Source organism: Besnoitia besnoiti, chromosome I (assembly GCF_002563875.1).
Source record: "Besnoitia besnoiti strain Bb-Ger1 chromosome I, whole genome shotgun sequence".
NCBI classification, from domain to species: Eukaryota; Apicomplexa; class Conoidasida; order Eucoccidiorida; family Sarcocystidae; genus Besnoitia; species Besnoitia besnoiti.
In genome coordinates, this window is record NC_042356.1 from 1594784 (window position 1) to 1616249 (window position 21466).

The 21466-nt window shown below is 54.5% G+C and overlaps 3 protein-coding genes across 3 annotated transcripts; all 3 read right to left on the reverse strand.

The window, feature by feature from the left end:
- Window positions 1-698: 698 nt before the first annotated feature.
- Window positions 699-4921, reverse strand: BESB_002360 (uncharacterized protein; the record flags this gene model as incomplete). Its single annotated transcript, XM_029358991.1, has 8 exons — window positions 699-941; window positions 1044-1206; window positions 1882-1958; window positions 2184-2441; window positions 2559-2649; window positions 2946-3053; window positions 3765-3855; window positions 4429-4921. 8 exons carry the CDS (start codon window positions 4919-4921, stop codon window positions 699-701), a joined length of 1524 nt encoding a protein of 507 aa, XP_029221904.1.
- A 3090-nt stretch (window positions 4922-8011) lies between these two features.
- On the reverse strand, window positions 8012-14404 carry BESB_002370 (putative nucleolar GTP-binding protein 1; the record flags this gene model as incomplete). The annotated part of the gene is made up of 13 exons (XM_029358992.1): window positions 8012-8412; window positions 8848-9007; window positions 9344-9469; window positions 9769-9938; window positions 10348-10450; window positions 10759-11009; window positions 11257-11449; window positions 11555-11644; window positions 12038-12168; window positions 12561-12663; window positions 12952-13152; window positions 13497-13694; window positions 14375-14404. 13 exons carry the CDS (start codon window positions 14402-14404, stop codon window positions 8012-8014), a joined length of 2157 nt encoding a protein of 718 aa, XP_029221905.1.
- A 2606-nt stretch (window positions 14405-17010) lies between these two features.
- Window positions 17011-19641, reverse strand: BESB_002380 (uncharacterized protein; the record flags this gene model as incomplete). Its single annotated transcript, XM_029358993.1, has 3 exons — window positions 17011-17166; window positions 17420-18279; window positions 19095-19641. 3 exons carry the CDS (start codon window positions 19639-19641, stop codon window positions 17011-17013), a joined length of 1563 nt encoding a protein of 520 aa, XP_029221906.1.
- Between the last annotated feature and the right edge of the window lie 1825 nt (window positions 19642-21466).

The following is a 21466-nucleotide window of genomic DNA, read 5'->3' on the forward strand; positions in this document are numbered from 1 at the left end:
ACGTCCGCTTTTTTTTCAATTTCTGGCCGTCTGTGGACGCTTCAGTTTCTTGGGCGTGGGTGAGAGTTCGGTTGTTCTCTTCTTGTGGCGGCGCCAAGTTGTCGGGGGAGGCTGCTCCGGTGTGCGTGTCGCAGTGGCTCGTCAGAACAGGTTCCGTATTCAGAGCCGATTCCAACATGACGTACTGTTTTTTTGATGGGGCGTTGTTATGCTTAAGCAAGCGGCTTCAAGTCATGAAGCATCCAGGAGAAACCAACTACGCATTACTGAACACGAGAGGGAGTCTCGTGGTTAACATCTGAATTATTTTGAACATGCGTGCCGGCCGTATTTCGTATTCATATCGTAAAAAGCCTCTTAGTTGACAGCTGGGCTGACCCTCTCTGGGAGAAAGTGCCACGCAGCAAACACTTAATGCTTGGATACTGTCATCCATTGGATACCACTCTGCGACTGTAACTGAGACGCAGCTGGACGCTTATGACATACACGCGCGGATGCACGGTTACAGTGTTGAACGCCCACTCTCTTTCACCGAGGGTGGTAAAGGCGCAATCAGCCTAGTTAAGACATCCACTGTAGCCGAGAAAACAGACGATGGAGAGGAGGTCGCGGCGATCCACTAGTGGCTGTCCTGTCGGCTCTTTGGTTGTGCTGAGGCTTCAAATAAGTCGGAGTACCACAATGCATGTGCCATCTTACAGCGGCAACTCTTTGGGCCGGTCCTTTAGCTTGATTCCTGGGCATCTTGCCTCAGCTATACCTATCATTTCGTTGCGTACATCGAATATGAGGTCGTGGCCAATGAAGAAGCTGCTGCCCAAGACACCGGAGCTGTCAGCGCGCGGGTCGTCACTCATCGCCACGCACCGATAGTGCTCGTTGCCCTTGGTGTACAAGTAACTTGCCGGTTGCCAGCGTACCCATCCGGAGGCCGGCTGCTTGGTATTTTCGGGCGCGTTGCTGCTACCTCCAGCTCCCTGCGCTGCTGGGCCATCTCCCTGGGAGAGATTTGCGACGCCGACGCCCTGCGTGGGTGGTACAAAATGGAGCCAAATATCAGGAAAGTATGAGAGGTCGGCACGCCCCTTGGGCAAATAGAAGCACAGTTCACCAGCTGTGCTTTCCACCTTGACCGCCTGGGACTGCCTTGGTGAAGCTGAGGGCGGCAGAAGCTCGTAAGCGACTTCGTCGTCAACACTTAAACTGGTGATAACCTTGCCAATCACTTCAGCTTCGCTGTCTTTCACCTCCCGACCGAGTTCTACACGCCTTGCCTCACGGCGCTGTTGTATACGATCTCGCACAGAAGTAGAGTGCGCGCCGTGGTGTGCTGGCTTTGTTCCGCGTTCCGACGGTGATCCCGAATGGTCTAAGACATGCTGTGGCCCTTCACCTGCTGTCTTACTTTTTGCTAGACTGGGGTCGGGGCGTTCTTGCCGGCGGCGCTGTGGATTTGAGATACTGGTCTCACCTGGAATGGCGCGACGGACACCCTCTGTTACATTCACTGTCCCGCTTAATTCTGCAGTACCTGCCTGAACTGCCGTTTTGTCGGCAGCATTCATAATAACGTCGTCTTGCTCGGCACTCTCGCCCACCACACTCTCGGGAAAACCCTCGTCACTCAGTAACCATTCGTCGTCGGATCGACCCTCGGCGGCCAAGCCGCGTGCCGGGGTCGCGCGTTCTCCTGAAAGGCTTGAGCTGGGAAAAGCAGCAGAATATGAGCTACTTTCCTCTAGGTCAAGCAGCCGCACCAGCTTGCCTCTAGCGGCGCTAGTGGTTCCAGATGGCTTGATGGTCTTTCCGGCATTTACATCTGCCCCTGAAAGCCTTCTTCTGTTAGCGGCTCTACGGCCACTTTTCAATTCTGCGAACTCCTCTATAGCATTTACAAGCTCTTCATAGATGCGCGTGGGGAAATAACTCATTGTCGTCCCTGAGTCGAGTAACACCTCAAATTTCGACGAAGAATGAGGAATGTGGTGAGGAGGATTGGGTCGGTCATCTCGTGCCGGGCTGGTGCTTTGCAGCGCACTCCCCCGTAGAGTCTGAGGTACATTACTCGTATCTGAGCCATTGTCATTATTGATGGCAAGGGCAATATGTTTGTCGCCGACTGTGATACCTGAGAGGTATACGGAGTATGACTCTTGGTGCGGAATGAAATTTGATGTTACAGTATCGGACGTATGGAGCTCTCCATTTGCATCTCCTATTGAAAATGCACCGCCATGCTCGGCGAGGCAGAGCGCAAAGGAGCTCATTCCTTCAGGTAGGGTTGAGGGAGCAACAGCGCTACTTTTATTTGAATTCAATAGCGTGCGGGTCATGTACGTGTCCGGTCCAAATTGACTCCAGATCTCGAGACCCCAAATTCCGCTTGCCTTCTGGTCCACAAAAAGCTCTGTCTCTTGTACATGGCAGCCAAAGTTTGTCTTGATAGGCGGCGTAAGAAACAGTGAAGGCCCGGATTCGTCTGTGGAATGTGGGTGCCGCTGCGCTTGGACCAGCTGACTCTTGATATCATAAAAAGACTGATTATTCCGTATCACTGTCCGAGGCTGCGCTAGAAGCCTGAATCTGTCTTCATGCCAAAACCCCTGAAGGCTGCTGCCCTCCATGTAGGACACCCGATATGCGCACCTGTGTAGTACACAACACCGCATATCACACAAGGGCGACGAACGCATAAACCGCACAAACAGGCTACGCAGTGCCGTTGTGTTGACTTGAAAGATGCGTCGGGGTGGAGGCCGTAGAGGCCAACAGGGGCTCTGCGCCTAGCGGAGGCGTTATCAGATTTCACTGCCACGTTTTTTTTTTTTTTTTGAGCTCTGAATACACAACCAAGGGAAAAACCATTGATCCTGGCTCGTGTAACCTCTCGAGAAAAACGTGTTCTCCAGACTTGCTTCTGTAACCCTCTTATCAAGGTGTACCTCTTCTGCTTGGCGTCGCAGTGAGTGCAGGTCGAACTGCAGGGGAGGCTCTGACACGTGGAACTGGATGAGCAGTCAAAGGGAGGGTCCATGTGCCTGCCGCAAGACCTGTACAAAAGATTCGTACGGGAAAGAAATTCTTCAAGGGTTAAATGGACAGTCACATTCAAAGTACGCACGAGTTTTTGCTTTGAACGTTGTATTTTTTTCGTAAAGATGTGCGGTCCTGAACTTGTTACGGCACCCAGATTCGAATGCAGTCTCCCGATTCGACACGGCGGTGCTGGGTTCGACACCAAAAGCAGGGACGCATTGACGACCTCTATAATATCCAGATCGTGCAGAGTGTAAAACTCCTTCATGGTGGGCTGCGGGCAAGACTGTCCCAGTTTCCTGACTCTCAGCACCGCATGGTTTCCACGTCCACGCCAGATGCACCTCTACCACTCCAGCTAGAACCGCAGCAAGGAAAGTTGTCAATCGCACGCTTTATCAGAGATCCGAAGCTAGCGACGGCAGCCGCCCTCGTACACCTGATTCATGCGTGACACGCAGCTGCAGGACGACGCTACCGTTCAGGCATGTGTAAGTAGATGAGACTTCACCGTTTCACGCTCTCCACTTGGGCACATCAGCAGACACCTTATTCGGCCTCCGACGAGTGAAGCCATCTCTCTTCATCTGTGCTTTCCCGATATCCGGTCCCACCCGCAATCCCCCTTCTGCAATGCAGATCTAACGTGATACCATCTCACTCGGTAGACCCGCAGAGAGAGGTTCAATAGTTGAGAACAACGTGGCGGCCTGTGCCTTTCTTACTTGCATGACGTGCAAGGAAAGGCGAGGACGGAGGAGCCTGTATCGAGAATGAGACTCTGGCGCTGCTTTGCTGGGGTTCCGACAATTACGTCTGCAGCAGTAGCACGGACCAGCAACACGACGTATAATAATGCGATCGTCTGCCAGTACTATGGATAAGAGGGCATATCTGGAGTTCCACGTAAAATGCGATTACATATCAGATACTGAGGATCCTTTCACAGATGACGGAACAACGATGCATACCACTTGGGAAATCAGATACACAACTTGGTGAGTTGCGTCCGATTGGGCATCGTTGGAGGATACCGACTGCCGGCCAAGGACGTGAATACCCCTCTTGGCGACCGAGCTTTTGCTTTCCCGCATATGAACCACAAGTGAGATCTGCATGACTGAGAAACAAGGCCGTTTACAATGCTGCTTTCGACTGCAGGATAAACCTATCGCTGCAATTATTTTTCTACTATCTCCAGCTAGCCTCGCGCCACTATGCTGCGGCTCATCGTTGCCGCCTTGCAAGATCGAGCAACGCAGCTACTGCAGGATGCCTCAGAATCTGGCGGCTGACCACTTTGCGCCACGTGCCGTTGCTGTCTTCAGTGCCAATTCTAGGCTTTTTCCTGTCGTTCCGTAGCTAGCAGGCACAACTTGTGCCCCATACCGGCAAAGTAATATGCGGTTTGGTGAATGTTTCCGTAAGTGTAGCTCCGGATTGGCAGAGTCGTTTTCTCTTCTTGCATGCTCCTGTGCTGATTAATTGAAACACTTGGGGAGGGTTGCCGACGCTGCTGTTGTTTAGATCTTGCTTGACCAGAATTCACGCTCAGCCAGTGACGTCGCTCCGCCTTCATGCTTTTCTTGGGTCCATCGTTTGCCATTTGTGAATGGGTAGCCTCCGAAGCAATCTTTTGTACTCCATTGGCACCGTATTCCACTTGTTCCACCAGAAAGTCTCCACCTGTTCCGGCCTGGCCTACTCCATTCACGACCGAAGCTGCTTCGCATACTAAAACAGTTGAGAGGGTCCGATTCGGATATGACGCGAAGCACGCACACCATGCAACTGCCAGGAAACGCAGAAAGACTGAGGATTTTTGAATGATCCCACTCGCGGGGACAGAAGGAACAGGGATAATTTGCGACATGATTCCCATCGTACCCGCTATACAATCTACCAGGTTGGTTTGCCAGAACGTTCACGCTGTGCCTCTGATATCTTGTCAACGCTACGACCTGATTTCCCCCGATGCCACAGTCTTCGTACAGTAGGCTAGTTTCGAGCTTTCTTCACGTAGCTTTCCGATAGGGCTGTAGTCGCCGGAATACTTTGTGGATGGAAAGGAATATACAGCGTCTATGGAGAAGTAAAATATCGTGGGCGTACCCCACTCCCGGCACCTGAACCCGTATGTCAAAGGTCTCCTTTGATTCTTGAGCAGCATGACAAGTAGAAAACACGAACCGGGGGTCTAATACGTCCCGCCATCCACTCCCATGCTCCAGTCTTGACAACGAAGAGAGTATGCTGAGATCTTCCAGCCGCGGGGGTGGCAGAGGAGAGGCCCGAACGAATCGCCGCGTTACAGATCACAATCCATCTGCTGTCGTCCGTGTCTTAAACCCGCTGTCGTTTACAGGACCGAGGTCTTTCAGCGACTAAGCATGTTTTTATGGATAACACGTTCAGACTCGTGCGACGTGGCAGCTTTATGTGGAAATCGATACATACAGCTCTGTTGAGGAAGCACTGACGAATAATTATCCTTGAGCCCGCCTGACTGCGCTCACCCGACACATGAGAGCGGCAGAACGATTAGAAACACGAAAGGGTAGTCTATTACATAATTCAGCAAATGACGCACTCCTCTGTGGACCTGGGTGGACGAGGGAAAAACTCACCCGAGAGCTTGCCTCCCTCAGCGAAAAAGAACGCTGATTAAAATCAGCCCGACAGAACTTATCGGCGGTGTGCACTCTGTGCTGAGGCTACACACAACGTGATGATGCTGCTAACACGTTCTAGGCTCCAAGCTAATTGCGATGTTACAGTACACGCTCAGCAATTGGCCCTGCGTACCAACAACCACCTGAAAAACATCGAATGAGCGATATGAGTTCAAAAAAAGCCAGGTGCGACGAGATACGGCACAAACAAGATGGTACACTGAGTGTACAAATGGAGCTGCGGAATAAGAAGCACGACCTGGAGCGGCCGGTGGGTCTGTCACTGACACTTATTAATCTTCACGTTTCCCGCCTAAACCGTGAAATAGCGATAGATGGTAAACAAAACCTGCACGAAGACGTGTTCAGACTAGAGACTGGGATACGACTGGAGCAGGCTTCGTTGCTCTGGGCACCCGATGCGATATTTCCAATCACTTTTTCAAGTTGAAAACCAGCATCCGCGTTCACCATCTGCTGCGAGAAGACGTTCTTACAGAAAACATGCCTGAGCAGAAGAGCCAACGGTACAAACAAGAGCAGAACACACGGGGTCGCTACCGCGGCCTCCCCGCCCCCTCCCTGCCCCCTTCCTTTCCCCCGCCTTCGCCGGTAATCCCTGCATAGACTGTGTTTCACTAATGTGGTCTTCGGTATTATCAAGTCGTAGGATGTTCTTACCCAGCGGCAGCTATCCTTCATTCCTCCAAGTTTCATTTTCGGGGGCGGCTCTCCGCCAATACCGTCTGAATGGCGACAGGGCCATCGGAGAGGTCGCTCTTAGCGGAGTGTGCCACTTTCGCAACGAATCAAAAACCGGCTAAAGCGTGACCCGTTCTCCTGGCCTCCGAAAGCTCCAAATATACAAGGCCGGCAGACGTTCAACGCAGGGAAACGCGTAGATGACCTTTCGAAGACAGGCGTTGTTCGGACCCGGCAGACTGGTTACGTGGGGTCACCCGCTCAGACACTTCATTGTACGGGGGCAGATGCTGATGCCCGACGGCCAAATGAGAGGCGATGCTGTCGCAGCGAGAACAATGGGGAAAGTGCCACGCAACTACACCTGAAAAGGATGCCGACAGGCGCAGGGAGCCTGCGCCTCTCTGTGCAGGAAGAGAACAGTTAATCTCGAGGTTCTCTGTCTTGTAGCCTACTGCGAATCTGATTAGTGGTGGCGCAGTAGTCTGTAATTTGCTGCAGTACAATCTTCCGCTGCGCACCCCCGCAGTCCAAATATTCCCTTTTCGGGGGAAAGAAATCTTTCATCTAACAGCGCGCTAATGTGCAGCTATGCACTGCGGAGGTCAGCATACTATGCCTTCAGGCTTTCTTCCGCGCGGTGGCTGCGCCCAGGAGGAGAGGGGTGCTGTGCAGCGTATTCATTCCCTCGAATCCTAAAATTCCTGCCTACGGAGCTGAGTAATTCCATTTTCCTGGTGAATCCTCGCAGAGAAGTCACACGCCCGCCGCCGATTGTGCAAGTTGCACGCCCCAAGCAGACGCTAAATCGGACGACTGAGCGCCATGGCCATGTATGAGCAAAACGTAAAGCGCGACAGAGTGTAGGGTCTGCGTCTAGAGGTGAAGAGCTCCGCTTTGCCTTAATCTCCGACTTGCTGCGCACAGAAGTGCGAGGACCGGTGACGCTGGATGCGCGTGATCCTGGATCAGAAGAGGGATCCGGATTCTTACCAATTCACTAAGAATACTGCAGCTTTTGTTCTTTCCGGCGTTTAAACCGAGCAGACAACACGCCCTACCAAAGCAATTGTGCCTGTGAGCGATGCCGCAAGAACTCGGAAGTCAGTGTGTCCTCGCCTCACTCGAGGCCAACAATTACCAGCCCACAGGAGCTGAATCTTCGAAACGCAGCTCTACAGACGTTGAGGCAACAGCGTCCTTCAACACCCCGCTGCACAGCCCTTCTCCCGCAAAAGCCTTTCCGGCTCTGGGTCGTTGAAGAAAAAACAAACTTTATTTTCATCAGATGCAAAACGTGAGGAGAACTGACAGATGCTTCTCCTTTTGCACGGCCGTTCAGCTCGCGTGCCTGCTGAGACTGTTCGGGATTCTGCCATTCTCTGCCACTTAGACTAGGTGCTTTCAGGCGTCGACGCTGGCACGATTAACGAAGAAAAGAGAAGAAAACTTCCACCCAATGACAAGAGAACGCAAACGCCACACAGCCCATTCCTTGAATACGCATACACCCCACGAATAAAAGGTACATGTAATCTGGCGTCGCAGCCCCTGCAACTTTCATTCCCACACTACCAGTCCGGTGTTTTTCACCTTCCTCATCGTCTGTCAGTCTTGCCATTGCTGCGTTTTCCAGAGAAGAGGTGCTTGGGCAACTTGACGCTGATGTGTCGATCCGCTTCACCGGCTCTGCCTCGAATAGGCCGGTCAGCAGCAATCTTGAGCTTCCGCGCCTTCCTCTGAGCCACCCCGCCGAGTCTGCGAATCTGACCCAGCGCGGCTGCTCCCTGCTCCCGCTCCTCCTCCTCGCCTTCGCCTTCCTCGCCCTTTCGGCTAACTGACCGCGCACGACTTGCGCTGCGCTGACGCGCCGTCGGCTGCACAGAACGCGAGCGACTCAGCGCGCGAATCTTCTTCTTCAACCTGCTGTGACCGTCTTCTTCTTGGTCCTCTCCTTCTCTTCGTCCAGCAGAGGGAGACCGACCCCGACGCGAGCTCCCTGACAGACAGACATCGACTCCAACCGAGCGCATCGATATCCACCAAAGACGCAAACGACGCACACACCCGCCGGGTGACCGCCTGCATGCTCCACGCGTTCCTGGTGCGTACGCCACGACGCTCCGCATTTCCCGACAAAAACGACGACCCAGGCATCTCAAGAAACTGACCTAACGCCGTTACATATCTATACCGACGCACACACGTCATGCTGTTATACTAAAACACCTTGCCAGGGAGACACGCTTCGCATGGGTCGATGCCGGCATCGTGGTGCGTATCCGCACGTAGTCGCCACGATTTTCAAACTGCCACTTCTCCAGCTATCAAGCACGTCCCGATCAGCACCAAAAAACCTGAGGCACGCGCCCTGCAACGCACGAACTACTTCCCAACTCGTTTTCTCCCGCCGTCTTCTTGATCTACGTCTTACTTTCGAGTGATCGTCCGCGCTTTCTCGAGCCTGCATCTGCGCCCGCATCTGTCGATGCAGCTGTGCTCTGCGCCTCCGACGTAGCGTCTGCCATGTTCGCGTCGCTCGCGGCCTGTCTCAGCAGCCGCCGCTTCTCGCGTTCTTCCTGGAGTTTGGTCTTCTGAAAAGAGCAACACACACACGGAAACGAGGCGCGCACTGAAAAAAGCAAACGCAGACTGCGGGCTCCGCGCTGAGAACATCTGTGTGCGCGTGAAACGTCGGATGACTGGGCTGCGAAGAGAGAAAGATGAAGGGACGCGCGGAGTCCCTGGTCTGCATCTGAGAGGGCAGCCGCCCGTGATCTACGAAACTTCTCGCCTGGAGACTCCGCGGAGAGAACGGGGCGGACCTGCACTCGCTTCTTTCGCCCTGCTCGCGTGCTTTCGGGCGCGTAGCAGCGAAGCTCTTCTTCCGCTTTTCTCAAAGAAAGCAAAGCACACGACGCGTCTCTTACAGGCTTCTTCAGCAAGCGCGGCCCGTTGCGCTTTTTCTTCAGGCAGTTCATAAGCCGCTGCCGCTTGATGCCCAGATGCAGCTTCGCCATCTCTCTCTTGAGAGAAGCCAACTTATTCAGCTGCTCCTGAACCAAAGTAAAACAGCGACACAAATACGCACGTGATGCGCCACGCAACACATGCACAGACGCGCAATCATACACATATACAAGTACATGCGTATACATATATATATATATATATACGTTCATACTAGCATGCATACGCACATCTGTGCATGCTGCATGTGGATTCGCCGGTGGTCACCCACTCGTGTCCGCGGCGCTGGACCCGTGGACATGCTTAACCCAACCATTCCCGACCGTGAAAAATGAATAAAGAAAAAAAGATATATGTATCCAGTAGCTGCTTCTGCAGCGCGTACCTCCAGCTCAGGTCTCTGCATTTCCTGTTGCTGCAGAAGGGCCTCTTCTTCCTCGAGGAGTTTGAGTTTCTCCTCAATGTTGACGTCCACGAAGTCGCGTACGTTCTGTCCGTTGAGGATCTCCGGCACCACGTCGTATCGCCACTCTTCCTTCGCCAGAATGTGCGACTCTGCACGCAGACCGAAGCGACGTGACAGCGCGCATCCTCCAGCGCTCCACAATACAGCTTCCCGCAGTGCAGGCCGTACTGTCGACCGGGCCCCCACGCAAGAAGTCTCGCATCCAAGCCGAAAACCGGACTTTAGCCGACGATGCGGGGTCTCTGACACGAAGGTGCGCACACCAGCGAGTCGAAACCACGAGGCCGAGACGGAGGTAAACCGTGGTCCTGAAGAGCGCATGCGCTAACTGAGCACCATACAACTCCGCAGGAACCAGGCAGCGGGAAGACACGCATCGCCACCTACGTGGCCAGCGCATCATCCTTCCAATCCGGAGGAAAAAGATCGAGTGCGTAAAGAGACAGATCTCCCTGTCTAACCTGATATGTGTATGTAGGCGTGAGCATTCGCTCTTACTTCGCAAATCGACGCTGTAAACTCCACTGCCGCCCTGCTCTTCTTCCAAATCTCTCTCCAGCATCCTTCTGGGGCGCTGCATAGCTCCATCAGCTTCCTCTTGCTGCAGAGGGACGACAAACACAGAACAGATATGGTTCAGGGTTTAAAAAAAATGTTGAAGGGGAACTGCACCGAGTCACGCCCTCGACGACAACGAAGTTCCGTCCCCCGTAAAACACTACTCCTCAGAAGAAACGCCACCCTCTCGGTGTCTCAGCTGCTGACGGCGCGGGTAAACACACACTTCGTTAGTCTCTCTCTTCACGCTTACGCCCCGCCAGGGGGCGCAACGCATGCGCCAGAGCCGTTCTTTTGGCGGTGCCTGCTGCGTTTTTGTCACATTTTTTCTGTGGCGCGTGCGCCGCGCACCTCTCTTTCTTTCTGTGCGTCGAGGACGCTCTGAGGAATGAAGGGCTGCCGCGGGTTCTGGACTTTCGTCACGAAGAGCTTGCCGTCGAGCTGCTCCTGCAGCGACGCCGGCGCGCCCGGTCGCCCGCTGACGCTCGCGAGCTGCTTCTGCTCCACGCGCTGCTTCAGCAGGATCTCGCAAGCCTTGTTCTTCGCATCGTCCACGCCGGCGCCCGTGAGCGTCGAGGCCTCCACGAACTCAACTGTCCTATCTGCGCCCACAAGTCAGACCACAGGGAGAGACGAGAGCCACGCGGATGAACAGGGCTGAGCGACCCTCGTCTCGGCGCTGCACGCCCCCCTCTCCTCCCGCCCCTCTGTCGCAGACCCAGCCGTCCCGCGGCGCGGTTCACTGCTCTGCGACAAGGGGGGGAGGGGGAAGAGGGGACGGGAGGAAGGCTGTTCACGAAAGAAAACGCGCGACCCCAGCCTCGGAGAGTTTTTTTGTCTGCCGCGTACCTCGTCCCATGGTGCGGATGAGCTCCTGCGTCGCGGGTGCGAGGTCAGCAAGGCGGACTTTGTCGGTTTTGTTGAGCACGACGAGGATCGGCTTGTTCTTGAAGAGAACGAGGAGAGACTGGAAGAGGCTGACTTGGTTCTGAATCGTGTAGCCGCACTCTTCGCTGATGTCCAGCATGAAGACGACGACGCTCTGCATGCGCACAACCGCCGCAGCACGCGACGATGAAATCTGCGAGGCTCAACGGGGGAAGACGCGGTCGCTAAGAAAACAAATTCGCGTGCGGGCAAATCTCACCTGAATGTGCGTCAAGGCGGTGATGGCCAGCATCTCAATCAGGTTGCGCTCGTCAAGAGGATGATCCAAAATACCTGGCGTGTCAATGACCTGCGGACAGCAGGAAGACACACACGGAAAAAGAACTCCACACCCACACACAAGCGCACAAGACGCGCACAGAAACTCGAAAAAAATCCGAAAAAGTGAGAACAGATCGCCAGGTCGCTGCCCTGTGCGCCCTCAGCCGCAGGCAAGCGTGGTGCGCAACGCGATACAACTCCCACACACACGCAGCATGCACAATGCGACTCTACGCAGACCGACACAGCTAGACAGCGCGCACACTCAAATGAACCGCCGACGCAGATATACGTGTCTGTAGACACAGCTGCAACACACGCGCCGCACGCACGACCGCCGGCGAGGAACTCGCGGCGCCGAAAGCCCGCGGCGGAACTCCTGTCAAACGAACAGAGACGAAGCGAGGCATCGCAGGCGAACCTGCCAGCGGGTGTAGAGGAAGTCAAAGTGCCCCACGAAGAGCGATTTCGTCGTGAAGGCGAAGGGCTGGACGTCGACGTTTGCGTTCGAGATGTTGTTGATGAAGGAACTCTTCCCCACGTTGGGGTAGCCTGCACATCGAAGCGAGGAAAGAACGAACACGCGCCACGCGTTTGGGTAATAACGGAGCAACCCTGAACGCCGAAAAACCCCCCGCAGTTGGCGCGCCTCGAGGCGCCGCGCATGGATTTGAAAAAACGAGCCGCCCCTCCGAGGCTTAAGCCTCACGAAAATATAAAACCAACTCAACACCGTGTGTACATCTACCAAAGAAAATCGAGGTAATCTGATATCCTTCGCGGGACGGCAGGGGGTCCCGCGCCCGCTCCAGCCCCGTATGATCTCCCACTTTAGGGTTCATCAGCCTCCTGTTTCTTGTCTCGAATATGCAATTGGCAATCCACTTTCCATCACTCACTAGTCATTTTCAGCTCGCAGACGCGCGCGGTTTTTCATGCCTCACCTGTGAGAAGCAGCGTCCGCGTGACAGGGTTGATCGACGGCAGACGAGACATGTGCTGGCGGACTTCTTCGAGGTACTGCAGCGGCTGCCCTAGCTTCTTGACCTGCATCATAAGCAGCGCCGCGACCCTCACGCGATAGACGATGAGATGCAGAGGGATCTTAGCTCTCGAGATCCCTCCTCCCCCCCCCTTTCTCGCCGTCCCTCTCTCTCCTTTTCTTTCCCTCTCTCGCACGTCATTCCCCCCTCGTCGTTCTCTCCGTTTGTTCGCTCTGCGTCGCACGCCTCGTCTGTGTGGAGCTCGCTGGGCGCGCGCGTGCGCGGCCTTCTGATGAAGGCAACGAGCGCAGAAAGCCGCGCTTTCGGGGTGTTTCGACCCTTCGTGGCTTACTAGTGTGCACATGCGTCCCAGCGCGGCGACTTTCAGACTTTTGCATTTGTAGAGGCCGTCGGCGTATTTGGCTAGCGTGACGTATTCCTTCGCGATCTTCTCGATGCGGCGGACTGTAGTCGAGAGCATGCCCAACGCGAGCTTGTAATGATCTCGGTCGTACAAGATGTTGAGCAAGTCCGCGTAAAACGGGTGAATATTCTGTAAAAAGGGCGCACGCCGGCGCACTCCACAAACATAAAGCTCTCCGTCGCAACCCCTAACTCGTAGATATGCATCCATGAACGGCGCGCGGCTCTCTCCCCGCGACCCTGCAATCCGGTTCGCTTTGCCTCATGGGCACACACGAACACATTCCTACAAAATCACATGCATTTGCTCGTACAAAAAAGCATATAAATTCGGATTCATATACATATATTATCTATTTTATACGGACATATATAAATATCTAATACATATAGGAACCCGAATATATATATATATATATGTATATATGTACACGTGCCGATCGGTGACTGACGCGTTGCGGGTGCGTGTCTTACGTCGAGTTTGGGGAACCCATCGACGATTTCTTTGAGTTTTTCGACGAAGGTCTGCGAGCCGAATTTGATTTTGCGCATGTAGAACTTTTTTATGGCGGCCAACGCGCTCTTTCTGTGGATCTCAGTCGGCGTTTTCCGCTGCGTCTTGGATAGGCAGACGTCAATCAGACTCGCCGCCGGCAGGACAGGCGGGATTTCCTGAAGTCAAAACACGAGAGAGACAGAGTGAGGGTTGCGAGCGCCAGAGAAAAAAAACGAGATAGAAGTACAGACAGCTCGGTCACGGAGAGATTGAAAAGGAACACGCGTGCGAAAGACTAGAAGGAACTTGAAGCGTTCTCAATACGCAGTAGAAACGCGTGCGGGAACGCACAACGGACGAACCCTATGTCGCTACACGAGCTCTTGAGATGACAGAGGCGGCCGAAGAGCCACGTCTGGTAGAATCGCAAGGGATTTCCGAGAAAGAGAAAAAAATCTCGACAAAAGAGAGATATACAAGGCACGAACTCAGCGGCCGAAGCCGAGAAGAAGGAGCTCGAAGAGAAGAGAGAAAAGGCAAACTCGGGATGCAGGAGAGTAAAAGGAAGTCTCGAGAGAAGAGAAAGAAACTGGAATTGCAGGACTGTCGACCAGCATGACGAAGCTGAAGACAAGGAAGACTCCAAACAGGCGAAAGATGCAGAGGCCTCGAAAGGGAAGGTTGGAAGAAACGTGCAGTGAAAGTGTGATGTTTGATGGCCATCACAAGGCAGCGACGTGAAAGCGGGACGGAGCTTGGAGAGGAAGACGAAAGAGAGGGAAGAATTGACAGAAGGCAGAGAATGGAAAAGCAGGAAAAGTTTAGAGAACGGGAGGTTGTTCGGCCTCGTTCTTACCTTGAGTCGAAAGAAAGTGCCGGCCTCCATTTTGTCTGCGGTGAGAAGAAAAATTCAAATCGCAGAGTTCGAGGTATGAAAACAGCTCAGCGCCTTCCTCAACAACCAAGCCAACGTCCTCTGTCTCACCTCCTTTTCAGAAGGCAACGAGAGCGAGGAAGAAAATCCAAATATATCAATCTTGGTGAAAAAATACTGCCCTCCGCACGCGAAAGAATCCGCTGCATGCCGTCGAAAAACTAACCCAGGACCATCGGAAGGAAGCCCTGAGGCACGCCGAAGGAGACGTGATGCTGTTTTCTTCTCGATGCAAGTTTTAACGACCAAAGAACACCACTTGTTCAAAAAAAAGAAAACGAAAACGCTTCTTCACGGGGCCCCACCCCACACATGCGCGAAGGGGCAACGGAAGGCCCTGGAAAACAAAAGGAACGCTCTCTCCGGCAAGATTGCGAGGAAAAGAAAAAGATCTCGACACCAGAAAAAAAGGTAGAAAGAGATCTTCTCAGGTCTTCTCTCGGGCCGAACGCGAAAAGAAGAGAGCCCCGCTAAGAAAAGTGAGTGAGAGTCGTCCTCGCTTTCTTTCGAACAAGCGCTGACGAATAATGGGCCGGCAGCGCATGCGCGTTCGCTCGTCGCCTGTCGACGAAAACAAACTGTGACAGGAAACTCAGGGGAGAGCTTCAAGAGTGCCCCTAGCACTGGAATTCGCTGCCGTCTCTCGTCCCTTAGACTCTTTATCCATATCTTTGGGAGGCATCGCTTTTGTTTCACTCTGGATAGTTCCTTTTTTGTCTTGCCGCGTTCGCAACAGCGCGCGAGGTGTCTGGCGCGCTCGCGCTGTGTCTGTACACGGTACAGTGGCCCCGCTGGCGCGTTGTCCTTCTTTTCTTCGAAGCTACCGTTCGCAGTCAGGGAACGGAGAGACTTTTCACCACTATGGTGATTACAAAGCTTGCTCCTTCTCGCTAGAGGCTAACCAAAACCAATCAAACGGCGCGAACGCGCCATCTCTGATGCCGCCCAAGGGAGGCCGTCCACGATGTGCCCAACCAGAGCTAACGGGTAACATGACGAGACAGTTTTTATCCTTCTGAGACAAGAGCAGGGGTGAAGTACCTTTGCGGTCCCTTTTGTCGTTCTAAACGAACCCGTTAGAACTGAACACGGAGCAGCAGTTCGACGCATGCTTTGCCGTCCCGTCTCCAGAGCTGATACATCCGTAAAGTACAGGCGCGTAATTACGAAACATTACCTGGAAACCACGTTTGGGCATGCGCATGTGTTTTTTTGGCCGCTGAATGTGCACAAACTGTCTGCACAGATATATGTTTGCATATGTATTCGTACACATCTACGGATTTAGTGAACAGCCCGTTTTCTCTCGCTTGAGCCTTCTCTTTCGAGGTCCGCATAGGGAGCTGGCGGAGGTGATGACAAAAAGGATTGCTCCTGGCTGATTCGATGTCCCACATTAGCTACTCTCGCTGGAATCCAGGCGCTTGCACGCCTCGCCCGAGCGTCTCTCAGTTTTAGAGACAGCAAACCTCCCTGATATCTTGCTTCGAGGCTCCTTCGGAGGAATTAAACCTCCGCTCCACTGCGCCGAAGCCGCTTTCGCGCAGATACCGGCGCATTCCACTCGCTGCTGCAAGTCGTGCACTTTGTCAGACCTCTCTCTCTTTCCATTTTCGCGGCGGAGCCGTTTTTTGCGCTAGAAAACATGGCGTTTAACTACGCTACGCGCACTTGAGCCGAAACCCGAGACAGTGCTCCAGCGCGTTTTGTCTAATTGCGAGAGCCTCGCGTCGTTTCTCGCGACCGCGCGAAGACGTAGAAGGCAGCACCCGCCTGCGGCAGAAAGCTGAGCCCGGCGCAGGCGAGAATTGTTCGGGCCGCGAAAAAAAGCGACACGCAGCCCGGGTGGCGAATTCCCAGGACGGCGCTCTCTCGCCAGGTGTCGCTACACTCCAACGAGGCGGACGGCGGCTGCCTTGTGATTCGGGGAATCGGAGACAAACAGTAGTTGAGAGGAGGCGACGCAAAGAACGATTCAGAGACTTCCAGACACGCGGAAGCGGACAGACAAGAAAGAAAAGTTGCAGCGTAAACCCTTTTGTGCGAAGTGCTCCGGAGAAGTCAACAGGGCGACATAAGGACGGGAGACCAGGCAGAGATTTGTGCACGGATCCTATAGATCGCATGACTCCGTCGCTGTCGTTATTTGCATCGTCTTTTTTACAGATCGTGCCGCGCCCCAATCCTCAGCTTTTAGACGCCTGTGTCAACACCTTGTTCACATGTCCACGACGAACGTAGGCAAACAAGTGTGTGCATGTTTCTATGAAGATAGAGATACATGCATGCATATTCGCGAATACACTCTCTCGGCGCTACACCCCGTCCTCATATCACAGCTCCGCACGCGGCGCACTGAGAAAACTCAGGAGAGCCTTCCGCTCTGCCGCCCCAGAAACCTCAAATGGACCTCCACATACACAAATATTCACTATATATATTTACATATTTTATATGCACACAAAAATATATGCATATGTATATGTAATATTCAGTAGATATTTAAATATGGGCCACGCGGGCGCCCGCAGAAGAGGTATGTGGCGGAAGGCTGCGTCTCAGAGGTTTTCTTGCTCGATGACAGCGTCGGAGGCGCCTCTGGCCTGAAGGACTTGCACTCTGCGACGCCGGCAGTTCGCCTCGTATTTGCTCTTGAAGACGCGGCGCGCGAGGCAGTAGTCGAACTGCCGCGTGCGATCAAGCCACTTGAGTCTCTGAAATGAAAAAAGAGAAAAACGCCACACACACTTCAGATGCACACATACCCTGAACCCTAGACCCCCGCGAGTGTGAGGACGGCTGCGCCGGGTCTCATCCGCCAAACTCGCCGCCTCGCGACTGGAAAAACGCATACAGACTCCACGGCTGCCTGCGCGCGTCAGTCAGAACACCATTCCACAGGCTGAGCGACGCCTGAGCCTCTGTGACGTTTGTGCTTGCGGCGCGCGTGCGTTACTTTTTTCTCACCTTTCGGTGCCAGAATCGCGTTTTGCTGTCGAGGAAGGGGAACCAGTCGCGGACGGCTTGGGGGTTGACGCGTTGGGTGGAGAGGGCGAGGCGCATGTCGGTCGTGAGGCTGCGGGGGGTGTGTTTGAGTATGAAGAGCTTGTGGAAGTACTCGTCCATGGGGTATTCGCGGAAGCGGAGGATGACGGCGAACTTCCACGTCTTGATCAAGTTGACCGAGCGGAGGCGGAACTGTGGCCGCTTGATCTTCCCCTGGATGTTGAGCATGTAGCTGTCGACGTAGACGCGCGAGATGTCTCCGCCCTGTTCGTGGATCTTCTTCCGCGTCGCGTTCAGCAGATTCAGCAGGTAGTTCACGCGGTGGAGACAGAGCGAGGAAAGCCAGTCGATCGCATCCGTAATCTGCAACCCCTTGATAATGTTGCAGTACAGCAGCAGCTTCTTCTTGCCCAGCGGAATGTTCATCTTTTTCTCTTCCCAGACGCGCCCGCCGCCCTTCTTCCGCCAGACAAAGTCAATTCCTTCGCGCTCGCGCTCAGCCTCCTCCGCCTCACGCACCGCGCGCCGACGGAGCTTGAGGCGTTTCTGCCTACTCGGTAGAGCTGAGAACGGATCCAGCCGCGCGCCCTCGACTTGGGGAACGAAAAAATTCACCCGCTGACCGGGGTAGCGACCCGTCTCCGCGACCGTCGCGCGAAAGGCCTTCGCCTCCGCCTCCGCCACGTCCTCAAACGAAATCGTGTCAGTGACGAATCGCGGAAACAAATGCCGCCGGAACGCGCGTCCCCGATTCAGCGCTGAGACCTCTCGCTGCCGCCAACGCCACCACCCCGCGCGGCGCCACAGCGGATCGCGGATCGCTGAAGAAACATGCACATACATACGCGCGCGCCAGTCGTCCAGAACACCAGACTTGCAACGTGAATCGATCACCTCGGCAGGCACGGGAGCGCAGAAGCGGAGAAAACGAGTATGAACACGCAGAAAACAGACAGAGAAACAAGACAGAGGAGAGACCCTAAACAGACAGAGCAGCCGCGGCCGGCGCCTGAGACGACTTTTTTTCCATTTGCATTCAAAAAATCACAAAAACATGGTTCTGACGCTTTTCTAGACAAGCTAGGTAAGGAGAGGCGAAGAAGGGGGCATAGACGCAGGGAGAGACACAGAGAGTCCACTGTAGCAGGGGGAGCGGGCAGTAAGCTGCAGCGGCGAATGCACTGAGAAAGCGCGAGGACCAAAAAAAAGGCAGAAGACAGAACGAGGGAGACTAAGGTCGGGGCGAAAAACCACAGACCAACAACTCAGAGACAGAGAGTGAGCACGAGTCCGAAGAGAGGACAGAGAGAAGAGAACAGAGGGAAGAGCGAGAAGGGAGACAGAAGACAGTAGAAAGAGAAGAGAAACGAGAGAACGAAGAGGGGAACAACAGCGCGGCAAGGCACGCGCGATGCAGTGAGCCAGACTCGTGGCAGCTCCCAGACTACTCATCTTCCCGCTAGGCATCACACCACATCGAGAATCATCCACGAGCTCAGCTGGGGGCGTGTCTGCTACTCACGCACTGCCGCAATCGACAGCGTGTGTCTCTTTCCTCTGAAGAAGCCCTGCGACTTGCAGAGCCGTTTCGGCGCGGACGCGTATCGCTGCTGCGGCTTTGCTAACGCGCACTTACATCGTTTCGTGTTGGGCAACCCTGAGGAGAAGTTGCGAGAGGGGAGGAGACGCGCGGCAGTGTGCGGCGCGTCGTCGGCGCCGCCCCAGCCCGAGGGGGACGCGGTGACGCAGAAGGCGCTTCCTGCGACAGGAAACGCGAGGCGACGCGACCCTCCTGGCTGTTGACCAGCTGCGTTGCGCGCGACCAGCGGAGGAATCACGGGAGAGGCATGCAAACAAGAAGGAAGAGGAGAAGCCGGCAGGTGCGCGGAAAAGAGACCAGTCGCGGGCGCGAGGCTGCGCGCGACGCCTCGCCCGCCAACACAGGCAGACGACGGAGACAAACCCAAGGAACCTGAGACAGAAGACTCGACAAGCGCCCGCCGCGCGCGCAGAGAAGAACAGCGGAAGGACGATGTAGATGATGAGACAGAAGAGAAGGAGACGGCGGCGGACGTCGCCGCGGGGGCGAGAGGGAGAGGAGACAGAAAGGAGAGCCAAGAAAGAGAAGGCAGAGGGGTCGAACCCCCTGCTTTGCGAGCGCGACGCGCCAAGGGCCGAATCATCTCGTCTCGCTTTCTTCTTTCACCTGCATATCGCCAGAGGGCGGAAGACGCCCGTGTACTCTTCGCTTCTTAAGCCTCACGTTGCGGCGACGTGGCGGGCCGTCCCCTGGGGCTGGCGCGCTGCTTCCCCTTGCTCTCCGCCTCTTGTCCCTTTCCTCAAATCGCTCGCTGAGGTGGCGCTAGGCTGAAACAGGGCTTGACAATTTCGGACAAAAGAGAGAAAAACGGCACCGTTGCGGGGGTACAAACAACGGGATGTGCAGATTGGCGACTCACGCGCCGGAAGCTCCCGAGGGATGAAGGAAACTGCCGCCGTTCTGTACTTGAGGCGATCACGTGCCCTTGAAACAGTGTTGACACGCGAAGAAAGAGAGGTGTTCAACTTCTCTATCACAAACCGAGCCCTCTCGATTCTCTCGTGAACACCTTGCGGCAGAGCCCCGAAGAAGAGGGGTAGAGAACGCGAAGGGAGAGGATCTTCGTGTGTGACGACGAGCGCGCCAGGCTAGCCGCACCAAGACGAAATGATAGTTTTCGTCGTGTCTCTTCTGCGGCTTCTGCGAGAAACGAATGCTTTCAAGTTGTTTCGGCGTCACTCGAGGCGGCAACTCTGTGTACCTACACCACATGCAGTTCGCTGACATCGTCTGCATGCGCACCGCCGTTCGGAGAGAAAGAAGTCATTTGGTTTTTGCAGCTTGAAGCCGGTGAAACAGAGCCCAGAGCCTGCAGCACAGATCCTTACTTCTGTTTTCCCTTTTTTTTCTTCTGACCGGTAGACTTGCACAGGTTTCAAATCCGGCGCGTGACCTTCGACACGCGTCCGTTGCCTCGTCGGGCTTGTGCTGTCGTTGTCTCTCTCGGTGTCTCTCCGTGCCGTCTCTACTTTTCGCTTTTATCTCCTTTTTCCTCGCTTTCCCCTACTCTCTTTTCTGACCCTCTCTACGCAGCATCTTTCGCTTTCTCTCACCCCCTTCACTAACCAGAGCTGTGCTGTCGGTTGGCTACCGTCTGCGCTGGGGAGCTCTGTTGTCGTTGCCTGCCACGCAGAAGGCCATTTCAGTCGCTTCGCACTTTGTTCGGATGTAGACTTGCGTTTGACTTTCATACTGAAAGCAGCTCAGCTTGATTCTCTAGCGGTTGACGCAGTTACTCAGCTGCTTCGCCCCTGCAGTTTCCACATTTAGTGAGGCTGATGCCGTCAACGAAAGGAAAACACCACACCTTCGAGAGTGTCTTCTCAGGCGGCATTACTTCGCCGCCGTAGCTCCTCTCCGCCTCGGAAAAACAATGCCTTCACTTCAAATTCAGCGGCATTCCCCGCGTGCGCATTGGGCCCCGTCTGCACTCCAGCGTGCTTGCGCCTCGCTGTCTCGTAGGCGAACAAGCGACTGGCGCACCTCGCTCAGGCCAGCACGTTCAGGAACGAAGCCTAGGCGTTTCGCGGGTTCAGCGTAACAGAATAAGGCTCCCGTCTCACTGGTGCGTGTAGACTTCGTCGACTTCTCAGGTTTTAAGGCGAATCTCCGCTTTGGCGGTGCGCTTTGATAAAATTCGTAGAGTCGCGCTAGAAGTCGCATACATGCAACCTTTCAAGAAGATCCCTAGACCTTACTTGTGGGAGAGACATGCGCTTTTCCTGTCAGACCCCCGAGAGGAAGCGCGGATTTGTCATGAAGTGCTTCGAATCGGATGCCCACACACGTATCTGCGTCGGGAGCTCTCAGAGCAGGGCTGTACGTATATGTGGCGACAACGGCGAAACGAATCTATGGCGAAGAAAACGCCACGAAAGAGAGAGATCGCCATGCTGCTCCCTTTAAAA